Source organism: Strix uralensis, chromosome 3 (assembly GCF_047716275.1).
Source record: "Strix uralensis isolate ZFMK-TIS-50842 chromosome 3, bStrUra1, whole genome shotgun sequence".
NCBI classification, from domain to species: domain Eukaryota; kingdom Metazoa; phylum Chordata; class Aves; order Strigiformes; family Strigidae; genus Strix; species Strix uralensis.
The window spans coordinates 125086481-125099960 of NC_133974.1; the positions used below are offsets into that span (position 1 = coordinate 125086481).

Genomic DNA, 13480 nt, shown 5'->3' on the forward strand with positions numbered 1-13480 from the left:
TAACTCACTGAAAAACCCAAACAAGAGTACGGTATTAGGTAACTCACTTTTTTGATAGGACACAGCTATTTTATATCCTGTTATTCAATGGATGAATTAAAATATTTAAGGTCTCACTTATACAAGTCTATACATGTAGGATACATATATTCCATCAAACACTACACCAGGTTAAAGCAACCGTGATTTTTACAGACAGGGCAGTGTGGAGACACGAGGCCAGCGATGGATCAGGGTTCCCACATTGTCCCAACTCGGCGGGGAGCTGTTGCAGGAGTGGGATGCACACGCTGGGACAGAGCCATGGCTGTAGCACACCTCTACCTGTAGCGGGGTAGCTGTAGGGTGGTGGAGCTCAGTACGGGCTGCCTGCCTGAATGCTCGTCCTGTGTCTCAAGAGGGTTTTGCAGCCCGTGTGCTGTCAGGTTGCTGTGGAGGTGCTTGAGGATGAGGCTCGTGTTACAGCTTGAGCTGAATTAACAGCTGCCAACATCAAAAAGACATCCTGCTGCAGGCAATGTGCTTCTGCCCCTTACTTGGTGCTCTCTGTGGTGTCCTCTGATCCCCAGGCAAGGCAGTTTGGTTCAGGGAATGGACAAAAGCCCACAGGAAAGAAAATTAATCTTTTTGGGGGGGGTTGGGTAAATATGCTGGTGGCCCTTGGTGTGATCCTGTGAACGTGGGCGGAAGAAGACGGTGAGGGGGAAGCAGGACCTTCCCGCTTCGGTGGTGGCAAGCTGCTAGTTCAGCTTCACTGTAACATGGAAGCGCACCCTTAGCTGGCTTGTTTGATACTATCGATTTCAGTTGTGTCTATAGGAACCGCGGTTACGCCTTCACTTTCCGTGTCAGTGTGCCTGGAGACTGGCTCAGTTCCTACATACCTGTCAGTATAGTGATGGGACACCCGGACAAGGCAGAAGATAAAAATCCTTGTCTCACCCCTTGTGCAAATACTCTTACATATCCCTGCCTGGCTGACTTTACAGGATGACTCTTTAATCATGACTTTCTCATGCTGCGCTACTCCTCTAGTATACTGTTGCACTACTTTTACTCTGCTATGATGGAGATACCAAACACTGCTGAAGCAAGACAGATGTCCATTTAGTCCAGAACTCCCTGCAGAAGTAGTGTAAAACACTGCTTCACAAGCCATGTAACTGGTGAGGCTCTGCTGCTGGCCACTGCACACCAAATAACAGAGCAACAACAACCAAAACTAATAAACACTTTGCCTGTCTTTGTTAAATTGTGAGTAGAGCTGCACGATAAGGAAATTCATATGATCACTTGATTTATTCTATGTTGCGAGAGCCAAGTCCTCACACCTCCCCCTGCTAGGTATATACAAACCAAGCTCATGCTGCGATGCCACTGCCTTATTTTTCTTCCTAGAACCAAGTTATTTTTCAAGATATCAATCACCATTGTTTCTAGCTTCATCCCCTTGTGCATATTTGAAAGAAAGAGACTCGTTTGCTTACCTTCTTGGCTGCTGGAAAAGGGTTTCCCCACCAGGGATGTGGCGTGGCCATCCACTCCAGGCTTATGCTCGGTGTCCTCTGCCTGTCTGTGGCTGCTGGGTCTTTGAAAACAAAACAGAAGTGATAGGAGAGGAGGGAGCAAGGACTGAAGAGCTGGGGAGACACTACATAGCACAGCAAAGCTGTTTCATTTGTTTTCTATCTTTTCAAATACACAGCAGCCTGTGTAATTCCCTGGCTACAAGCTGTAGCTCTTTTTTATCAGATGTCAGTACGTTTGTTGACTGAGCGTCACTAGGATCACTCATTTGGCTGTGCAGTCGCTCCAGCACCATCCTGTCATTCTAAACACGGTGTAAAGCTGGTGTTTTTTTTAACGATTAAAGTTTTGTTAAGCAGGACAGACTGGGGATGTGCAGCACACGTAGCAGGCGCCTGGCTCTGCTGCAGCCCTGCACGGAGGGAGTCAGGCAGATACTGGGAGAGGAGGATGTCGGACCCAAAAGGCAGCGCTGATTTTCTGTGATTTTTGCAGTTAAACCCTGTCCCCACACCACTTCCATCACTGAAATCCAAGTTGTGAAGGAGCTGCAGGGAGGAAAACACCAGTTATGTTCTATGGAAAATACAGATGGATTTGCAGATGGATTTGCAGATGGATTTTTTTTCTTTTTTTTTTGGTTTTGTTAGTCTCAGTTTCTTCACTCAACATTAATCTCTGCTTACGTAGGCGTATGGAAAGGCAATCCATTCCCAAAGCAGTGGAACTGGAAATTTGGAGGTCATCTTGTGCTATCTTGGCTTGCTGACTCGCCACTAATCCTGCCATCCGCAAACTACCAAGTGCCTGGCAAAGTCCAAGGAAGCGTTGCCTTCGGCAAGAACGAGACGAATAGAGAAAATAAACTAAACCTCTCATGTCATGTCAGCTGGGATCCCTTCTAGGGGAGATTCTCCTCATTTGGGTGGTTTTTCCTCCTCTGTGGACATAGTCATGTTTGACTTAAGTAGTGTTTTACTCGAGGGTGGCTTTAGACATGACAGCAGCGTAGTTGTGAAAATGTGAGCATTTCTGTGTGTCACCCAATTTGTTAACTGCCACAGTGAGAAATCTCACTAGGCTTTGCTAATATAAATAATACATTCCAGGTATAAAAAGCCCTTTATTACTGACAAGAACATAATTAAAGAAAAAGCTCAGGTTTTCCCTGTACCTTTGTCTTCACACTACCAGTTGGGCGATAGCTATGCAAGCAGCTAGGCATCTGTAAAGCAACTACAAGCAACTCTCCTCATCAGCTTCCCTGAAACATTTTTAAGCTGCAGTAATGCAACTCTCCCATCACGCTAAGCTTTATTGGTTCAGCAAAAGAAACTAACAAACTTCATTGGAGGCCAGATTATGCCAGCTGCAAAAATGGAGGGATTCTTCTGCTCTTCAAGCCCATTATCTCCTCTGTAGTGTCTTGATCAGCTTTCTTACACACAGCCTCGGATTCTGCCGAGACCTGCAAATTGCTTTTTTGGCAGCCAAATTGCCATAACCCTTCTATTTTTATGTTTTAAAAGAGCTTAAAACCCTCCATCCTCTTTGGACATGTCTTTAAAATTGACCAGTACTGGGGGGATTTCATGTATATCCGAAGGCTTAGAAGAAGATGTTACCTCTACTGAGCTTCTAGTTTTACAGTCAACAAACATGAAAAGCCCAGCGGGGATAAAAGGAACTTAACCAGTTCTGTCTAATGCATATAAATCTACCTAAGAGCTCAAGGCACTGGAAGTACTCAATGCGCTACATTTATCTGAGTCTAAGATACAGAAATGGGTCTTCAGCCCACATGCCACATGTCCCATTTTAATGCCAAGTTAATATGAATTAAGAGACTGAGATGAATAAACAAGGTCAGTCTGGGCTGGGCCAAGTTGAATCAATGTAAAATAATTGTCAGTATTTTCTATCAGCAATGCTGGTTTATCTTGGCTCAGGATTCTCAGTGCTATAGATTATAAAATGTTTTCAGTGGAACAGTTGGCAGACATTTTATTGATTTTTCTTTGTTTTGTGAATGCTGGAAAAATTTCCATTAAGTATACATGCTGCTCATGTGATGAAGCCAAGTTGCTTTTTCAAACTTTTCTTTCTTCAAGTGTGCTAACGCGTTAATACGTTAGCAATCTAATTTAATCAAGAGGACCTTTGTCTGGAATCAAGAGGCCATAGAGCGCACCTCGATGCATCTCAAGTACTTACGGGCTAATAAGAGTTAATTTCGTATTTTCAAGGTGCTGTACGCACACTGACTAATTAATTTGCCCAACACTTCTTTGAACGGTAACCTATTAGCTCAGTTTTACAGATGCAGAAGTTGAGAGTGCAGGTTTGTACAGAGCCACACATATTTGCCCGCTGTTGTGTTCTCGATGCACGTGAAGCTCCTGTTGCCTTCACCGGGGCTGAGCGCTGGCAAAGAATGAGAAGGGAGGCTGCAGCAACTGGGCAGGATTAGCACTGCTGAGCTGTTGGATCCCACTTCCGTGATGAGTTTCCTACACCACATTGCCACATCCCCACAGCACGCCTCTTAATAGTTACTTTGGAACTGAAAATTGCTAGTACAGATAGAGCAGCTTGTAGGATTACGCCTGGACCCGTGGCAGACTGTATTTCTCAGCCTATATTCCTGCTATTTTAAGACCAGGTTTGCTTCCTGGTTAAAGAGGATTTTTGAAAAAGATAACTGATGGTGAAGGAACAAACAGAAGTGCCGTAACGGTAATGAATGTTTATTTTGTTTAATGGCACAAAACAGAGGAGTAAGAGTAAGAAATCCATTTGATGGGTTTTTACATGACACACAAAAGGGGATGCAGTGGGATAACTCTAATTCTCTCTCTCTCTTTATGCTGATTTAATAATGAACATATACAGATATGAAAGACTCATGCAATTTTCTCTTAACGCTTCCTGAGGTTTGATCGGTGATGCTACAGATTCAAAATATACAAATTTGCTTCTGAGCTTAAATAAAAACCTTGTAGAGAAGTATAAGTATGTGTGTTTTTAAGTACATAAGCAACAGGAAAGAAATCACTGTGATGATTTTTTTTTGCCTTCTATCTTCATCACTTGTATTAAAATAAGAGATATACTAATTAAAATAGGAGTAGTTCTGGTTTGGGGGATGGGGACAAGGTAGATGGATAATAAGCTAAAAAAACACTCCAACCCAGCTTCACACACCTCCTGACACTACCAACAAATGCAAGATATTTAAACCCACAATGCATTATGGTAAGGAAACAGAATGACACACTGATGGGGAGGAAACCCGCACCGCGGTTACCAATGCCAATGGCAGAGAAGTGAGTGCAGCCATAGCTCTGTGCTGACTCTTATGTGCTGAACTCTGGCACGGTCACAGGCACTCACTAGTTGACTCATCCAAAAATAAGCTGCCCCACAGGGAGTCAGTCAGTTCCTTTAACACATTGCCGAGAGGATCAGTATGCTACCTTGGTCCTCTGAACAACAGCATCCATACCTTCTGAAAATATTTCCCTCATTTACAGGCAGCAAAAGGGTTATGCTGATCAAAATGTTTCCATAAATGGATAACAAGAATAATGAGAGGAAAAGAACTGCTAGGCTATAACATATCTGACACTTGGAAGGAGAGAATGGCAATGGTCAGTGGCAAATGTAAGCCAGAGATGAGAGCTTTGTCTTGTAAAATTATTCACTGGACTGTACATTGTTGGTGGTATTTAACTGTCCCGTTCATGTTAGAGCGAAAGAAATGCAGCAAATAAAATGCCTCTATCTGGAGTGTTGTCCGGAAATCTTTATTGCCCATAACTTACTCTGCGTGTGTGTGTGTGTGTGTGTGTGTGTGTGTGTGTGTGTGTTCACAGCTGAGAAAGTTGACTACAGTTCTCTGCTGACAGCAACACTATTGCTACTTTCATAAAATGTCATGGAGCTAAGCTAATTTTCTCTGTCTGTAAAACACACTTCAGTCTCAAACTAAGTTCTGTGCTTTCTGACTGTCAAGGCAAGAAGAGAAGCCAGACTTTGCCTAGAATAAGTTCTCAAAGAAATAAACCCTTGAGACTATGTTATGAATTATTATTTTGGTTCCAGCCTTTTTTGTCCCAGGCTACAGCTTTCCTTGTTAGGCAAAGGAGATGATGATGTGAAGAGTTAATTGAAGTGATTTGTTAATCATGCAGCCTGAAAACTGGGCTTCTGCTACACATATGCAGATGTCAGGCTCCCTGAAGGGCGTCAGTAACAAGGTTGATTAAGTAAGTTAAACAGAAATGTCTTCTGCTAGTCTTCACAGGGCCCTTGCCCAAGGCTTCTGCCTAGTGTAATTCATGAGATGTGTCTCAGCTGTCCCAAAACAAAGGTTCTGTCAAAGCTGAAATACAAGAAAGAAAGAAGTCCAAGTATGTGCTAGAGATGAGCTTCCAGAAACTTGGGTAAGATACAGATTTGGGACAGTATCTGGGTCTGACAGGGGTGGTAGTGTTAGCAATGCAGTAATGTAGGTCAATTGATTTCATGTGTTTGGTGCAACCAGCTGGTACAAAGATGTCAAGCCAAGGCAGACAACAAAAGACTCTGGGAAACAAGAAAGAGCAGCTGTTGAGTACTCTTGTTTGAACATCTGCGAAGTCCCATCGTGGTGTCTTACAGAGATTAGGGGAACCACTGCTACCCAGAAGACAGCAGAACCTGGTAGTACCTGAATTCATGTAGGCCATACTGTCTTTGTGTGACTGACGAGTAGCTTGTACAGATGCGGTTGTGGGGTTTTTATTGCAAGATTAATGACACTAAACACTGACGCTCAACTTGCAAAGAACAGATTGATTCTAGTTTGGAAGGGAGCTCTGGAGATGATCTCACCCAATGCTCTTCTCAAAGCAGATTCAGTTAGATCCAACTTTAACGTTGCTTTAGCTCAGATCTGTGACCCAAAAGGAACTTGTACTGGATAACAACAAAAATGAACTGTCAGCACTGGCGAGCATCCAGAAGGTCAAAAAGACCATTAAACTCACATTAAACTTGGAGCAATGCTCAGGAGTCAAGATCTGAGCTGACTCTTGTCACATCACCAGAAAGGATATTTGCTGTAGGAAGTCATGGTATGCCAGCATGCAGGGGATGCAGCAAACAAAAGCTAAAGACTAACCTAGCTCATCAGACTATAAATCAAGTCCTCAGAGACAGCATCTCAAGGTTTTAAATGATGCTGAGGAGGTAAATCAACAAGTTGCCTACAGTAATATATATAAAGTGTGGCTGAAGTGACTTGGCCAAGACAGAAGGCTGTATTGTGCGTGGGGTTAGGGAACAGAGCAGAATAGTAGTAAATCTATTACAAAAATGGAATTTTCCTATTTTGCTTTTCTTGAGGGGAAAGGCTTCAGAAGTAAATAGGAAATTTATTCAGCATGTACATTTATCTCACTGGTGAGCAGAATATATAAACACTGAAGACTAGCGTTAAACAGCATGAGAAATGGAGAAAGTCAATAATGAAACAAAAAATTACCAAGCTAACGAACGACGAAGGGCCTTTACAGGAGAGAGAATGTGTCCTGATTATTGATTTTGAAACTGCAGGTAGTGGTTGGAGGCTGGAAAGAAGTGGACAGTGGAAATGTCAGATATGAATTTGTGATGTGGGAAATCGGTTGCTCAGCTGCAAGAACTATACAGCTGCAATTTCATGAACTTCACTGCGTTTTAGTAAGGCATTGCTGTTGTCAGTTTTTGAGTGGAATCACTGAGGCAGCAGAAGGCAAATACGATTTAATTTTATGTTCACATGTTGGATCAATTTAAAGAAATTTCCTCAAGTGCTGCATAACCATTTACACATTATAAACTGTGTCCTCTGCTGATGTCTCAAATTAGGCAGCCAAATCTCTAGTGATGCTGGAGTATCTTGGCCAGAGAGATGAAACATCACAATGACTGCAGAGCTGAGAACGTGCCTATTTATGTAGGCTTCTAACACTCAAAACCTTCCTTTCTTTGTACAAATTTCTTCACATGAAGAAGTTTGATGCAGACTTGGCAGCAGATGTATTACAGAAAACAAACTCTGTGAAACTGGAGGCAAAACACAAGCTACAGTTACATGCTTGTAACCATCTGTGGGTTTTTTTAAGCACAGAGAAGAGGTTGTTGGAGTCACCTGTGCCTCAGCAGGTGAACCTTCCTAGCCAGTTGGCATTTTCACAGGGAGTGCCTTTAAAACTCAAATTCGTGTTGGCAGGCTTCAAACGACTGTGGTCAGCCAGAGGAGCTGTGAGAAGTTTTCTTTCACAGCTCTGCAAGAGGCAACCAAAAACTCTAGTGTCTCCTGGGGGAGGTCAGCTGCAAGCTCTGGGTGTCAGCAGATGGAGGAGCTGGTCGTGTGGGTGGGGAGCTTGCTTTATATTCACCAGACTGGCAAGAGGCAAACAAAAGCCTTGGGAAATCCCAGCAGTTTATGCAGCTCCAGCGATTGCAAGGAGCCACTTGTGAGGCTCAGCAGCTTTTGGTGACCCACCTGGGCAGGTGCAGGTGAACGTGGTCAAGCCAAGGAGCCTGGGAGTAGGAGTAAAGTTGAACTCTGTAATCTCTCTCCCAGGACGCCTGATGAAGGCAGATGCGGGACTGCCAGAGATGTGTGAGTCACAGCAACCTCCGAAAGGGAAAAGGTGAGCTGAAGGGAGGGTAGCATGTTTATACCTTGGCATCAGAGGCATGTTGGGATTAGTCTCTGCTCTAGTGCTCTGTTAAAGTAGCTCTTTTTATTGGAGTGCTTGGAAAGTCCTCTGTAGTCAATAGAGTCTCCAGCATGATCTTTCTGGCCTGTATCAATATGGTGCTACATCCATCCCAAAAGTTAAGACAGAATAATTATGCACTAGATTTTTAAAAGCAGGCCCATCTCCAAACCGCTTAGATATCTCTGAAAGCTTTAGACTGCTCTGTATCCTAAAAGTTGTAGGCTATGCATAAAATAAATATTTCACTAGTGGTGTGCAGCTGGTATAATGGATATTACATCTAATACTGCAAAAGCTCAATCCCTTCATGTGAGGAAAGACAGAAAAGTAGGTAATATAGAGATTTCCAGAAGGAGAAAGAAATGTGTTTCCTGCCCACATGAGGAGTGTTCAGCACAGTTATATACAAATGGTTAGGATGATTTGTCAATGTGGTAGTTCAACGTTGTACTCGCACTAGATTTACTAAAAATGTTCCTACGTAGAGTAGGCATAGAAAATTAAAACAAGTGCATCTATATACTTACTGGTAACAAATAATTGTTGTTTTTCTATCAAGAACGATGAAGAAAAAGGAGAAATAAATGCTTTCTTAATCTTTGCAGAAGAGCTGTTTCATTCTGATTTCCTATCTGTTGCAAGGTGGTGTACTGGTTTGCTAGCAACAGAAGTGTTCAAAAAAAAAACCCCCACAATCATCAGACCTGTTGTTTCTCTCATAATAGGTAAATTCTAGTTTTTAATCAGCTTTGGAAGAAGGGTACTCTTAAAGATCGTCCCAGGGATTTTGATCACAGGCTAGTGATGAGTTTACAGAAATCTGTGAAGATCATGTTAGGTTGTTAAAAGTTCTGTTTATCACCTGTAGCTGTTAATTCGCTGGATTTCCATTGCTGTATTTCTCCCTTCTGTACATTCATCAAGGAATGATGAATTTGCCCAAATGGTTTAATTTGGAAATGGTTCTGCTAGTGCACGTTAAATGCTTGCAAACTGTCTGTTTCTGGAGATTGTTTTGCGTCCATTCCACGTCCTTCTGGCTTCCAAGTTTTTCTTAGTTCCTGCTTAGTGTCTTCATGTTTTATTGTGTTTACAGTCATGATGCAGATGACAACTGAGGGTGTCAGGAAAATTCAGAATATCAAACATACATTTCAGAAGTATTTTATTTAATTGTTCTCCCCTCCCTTTCATTTTCTATTATGAAAATACAGGATTTTCCTTGGCCTTATGAAACATCTTTGATATCGACACACAAGTTGCCTGTGTGCCCTTTCCTGTGTCACTCACCTGTGGGAGCAGCTCTGTGCTGGTGGTCTGATGGCTGGACCAGGAGCAGGCAGGTCATGCTCTCCTCCATGCTCTGAAGATTGGCCAGTGAAAGCTTCGGGAGATGGGTCTTCTTCATCTGACTTCCCCAGAAGTTCTGTTAAGATGAATCAAGATATGATATTTAATTTAAAAGCACCGATCAAGTTCCTGTTTGTCTTGGATGTCAGTAAGAACGAGGTGTCCTCTCTTGTAATGCATCATATCGAATGGGAAACCATACACTTATACAGCTTTCACTCTTGACTCTTCCCCTTGAAAAGGAGGCCAAGCAGCTAACAACCAGCAACAATAACACATCCAAGAGTTTTTGGAAGGGAGGGAGTGAGCGTGTGTTGGCTTTAGATAGCAAGGAGGAAATGTGTTCTCTAAATTGTCAATTACAGAAGGTCTAGCTGGCTCCCAAAGGCCTGTGAGTATTTCACCGTTGCCATACGATCAAAGTCTTATCAATTGGACTGTTCCCTCCACAAGGATATGTGTAACTCCTTCCTTTAAAATTGAAGACTTTCCTTAGCTTTGTTTCAAAATATTTTCATTCATAATCAAGACCTGAAGTCTTCAAGTGGGTGAAGGAGGGGACCCCAATTCCCAAGTTCCAGTCTGAGCCCTTTGGGGAAGGAAACTGTTTGAAAATACCTGAACCACTTAAAAATATAGGGGAGGAATTGCATATTCTAGGTGTGAGACTTAAAAAAAAAAAAAAAATTAATCAAACCCCAGGCTAGCAGAGTTTGGATTAAAGAAAAAAATCCTGTTACAGATAAAGACTTTAAAAGATTTTTCTCAAAATTGTAAGACCCTTTTGCATTTTTTCTTTCTTAATCCTGTTTTTCTCCCCTTGTTCTCTGCCTTCCCAGATCCTCTATAAGCTAATCTGCACGATACCCATGGCAACACCATGGGCAGTGCGAAGAATATAATGCTCTTGTGAGTGCTGCCATACTGCTAGTTTACATTTTGGCCGGAGACCCAGCTCACCAGCTTAGGAGGGCAAAATCTACTTGTAAGCGTTTCTGAATCTCTGAGTCCTAAAAAGCCAATGCCATAAGATTGCTGCGGACTATTTCTACTCTTCATGCTACCTAACTATTATTAGCATCTGCGGTGCGAGAGAAGGTGAAGTGTGGCAACCAATTTGGCTTTCTCAGGTAACTGATATTGTCCACCTGTGCTGCTGTTTCCCACACAAGGAGCAATGTGGGGAATCACTGAAGACAACCAACGCGGTCAGGGGCAGCACACCTCCAAGCATGCATACCACATTACAATAAACAAAGGAGCTAAACTGGCCTTGGTGTAATCTCTCCTCTACCTTGAATAAAAAATCCAAAGAGAAAAAAAGGAGGGGAGAAAAAAGGTGTATGAGCAAGGTTCTATGTCTAGGAAATCAACTCAAGGGCAAGTGCAAGAGGTTTCTCTGGAGATCTCTTCTTGGAACCTGTTGCAGAGTGAGCAGCCAAGAGAAGGAGGGGAGCAATACAAAGAATTTAAAAAGGCGCAGGAGAAACTGCTTTTGATATGCATGAAGAACTCTGGGAAAGGGCTTAAAATTCCTCTTGATGTGTGTGTAGGCAAAATCATGGGAGCTCTCATGGGAGAAACTTTGACAGCCTCTGCTTGGGAACACAGCTCTCGCTGCTGTGCTTCCACCTGCGAATTGAGTCTTTGGTCCTGAAGAGCATCCCTCTTCACTTGGCCTTGGCTTTTAAGGAGGTAAATGTTACACCTTCTAGTTTTCTAAATGTCAAAGCTAAGTTGTATAGTGTGAGTCAAGCTGGTGTAACTCATCTTTTTTTTTTTCTTTTTTTTTCTTTTTTCACCTACTCAGTAAATGTCTAAGGCCTACATAACTTACCCCCTAAAGTTACAAACTTTCACCAATATACTTTGACATCACTCCTGAGGCTGACCTAGCTCCAAGGAGCAGTGGTATTTCAGAATGTAAAACCCTGAGAGAGGAGTGTGTATTGAGAAAGGGAACAAAATAGGATTGGGTCAGCTTTGTCTTGATGTCTTTTCATCATACTATTAATTTGCATTTTTTTGTACCTGCTGAGAACCAGATGTGAATAAATCACAGCCCTCTCATGTCAGTCACTCCAGCGTAACTCACGCACGTGCTCTGGGTGGGGCCTAGCAGTTTTGTAACGTAGAGTAGGCTACAATTTGGAGGTATCCAGTCCTCATGTGGCATATTTCTAATATATGAATGCTATGAGCAATTATAACCATGGCCACTGAGTGATATTTTGCTCTGTGGATGCAGCACAGCTACACCTTGTTAAATAATGATACTGAATCCATAGGAATCTCATGGGAAACAAAGTAGTCTGTCATATGCAAGCACACTTGTAGTCAAAATTGGGGGATGAGGGGGGTTCTTACGGGAGTGCAAATAGATTTCTTTGCACTTTCATATCTAAATTGAATATCTGAAACTGACCTCAAATTACAAGGATGGAACCTGTTCTAGTCTGGGTATACAGCTGCAGTGTGGCAGTAGAACATTAGATAGGCTCAGATGCCAGGAGTGGTTCAAAGCCACAGAACCACTAGATATGAGCTCTAGAGTAAAGAAATAAACATTTTTGTTGTGGGACAGTGGACTGTGTTCCCTGTGAGAAGTGCTACAGCAGGAGAAAAAAATGTGCAAGGAATGCTGTTTAAACAACACAGCCCTTCCCAAACCAGAGGCAACACATCCCACGTTTAATTATAAAGGGAAGGATTTTGTCAACAATGCCATATTGCTGGGAGAGGGTGGTGGTCTTCACATTTAGATGAGGGCTCTGGCTAGGGTTTGTTGCTTAATAAAGACTTGACTTTGTGCTGGCATTGAGGTCTCACAAATTGCATCTAAGATTTCATATTCAGGTAATCTGGGATCTTCCTTTGGCTTATTGCACAATAAACTCTTGCTGTTCTTAATTCTAACTTAGTATTTGCTTATCACGTTAGGATCTGGGGATTTGAATCCGAATTTGAATTTTAAAAACTTGAGAGTTGGTATCCCGGCTAGCATTGTTGTTTCATCATTAAGTCACTTATCGGATGCAATAATATGAATTATATCGTGCTAAAAATCTTTATCTACAAAATCCCATTGTCATGATCAATATTAGGATAATGTACACACGCAACCTCACAATGCACATTCTGCATTTCCAGAATGTGCTCATAGCTGCTATTGCTACATCTAGGGCCTGTCTGAAACAGCCAAATACATTCCTTTACAAGTCCACTAAAAGTTTTCCTACACGTTAATGAGCAGGATGCTCTCTGAACACCGTATGCAGGTGATGAGATCTCATGCCTTTCCGGCTCATGTACGTGTCATTATTTAATCGTATCTGTTCTCTTTTAGATCTGTGTCTGCAAATTAGAAGCTATTTCCATTCTGCAGTATCCCTCACTGGACTTTCAGGGATAAAAATGCCTTTTAAAACGTGCAATCCCATGGTAAAATGAAAATCTTCTTTTAATATTGTTTGCAAAATTGACAGCTCTACTTAACAGAAGCCATTAAATTATTTACAAAGTAGCAGCTGCTCTTGTAAAAATACAGCCTTTTTTGGGCGTGAAAAATAAACTAGTTGATAAGTGAGAGATAAGCCATTTGACTTCTTCTTTGTGTGTCCAGCACGGTATGCAGAGCCAATTCTGTACAATCTGATGTTTACAGAGCAATCGTAATGTACGACCTCCTTAGGCAACAGAAGGCAACAAGAAGCCTTTAAAACGCTGAAGCAAGCATTTAATCAGAACTCTTCATGCTGATCTTTGAAAAATTCAATAAGTTCAAAAAATGTAACTCCTTCTAAAGATAAAATACCACTTTTTTGCTTCAGGAGTTGCAAATATAGCCC

The 13480-nt window shown here is 42.1% G+C and overlaps 1 protein-coding gene across 4 annotated transcripts in view; it reads right to left on the reverse strand.

Moving 5' to 3' along the window:
• WDPCP (WD repeat containing planar cell polarity effector) overlaps nucleotides 1-13480 on the reverse strand; it is a 157312-nt gene that overhangs the window by 6515 nt on the left and 137317 nt on the right. For all 4 annotated transcript variants that reach the window (XM_074864905.1, XM_074864906.1, XM_074864907.1 and 1 more), the window contains 2 exons: nucleotides 9573-9708; nucleotides 1488-1588 (listed from right to left, as the gene is read on the reverse strand). In XM_074864905.1, coding sequence (XP_074721006.1) covers nucleotides 1488-1588; nucleotides 9573-9708 — 237 coding nt within the window. The remainder of the gene's footprint in view (nucleotides 1-1487; nucleotides 1589-9572; nucleotides 9709-13480) is intronic.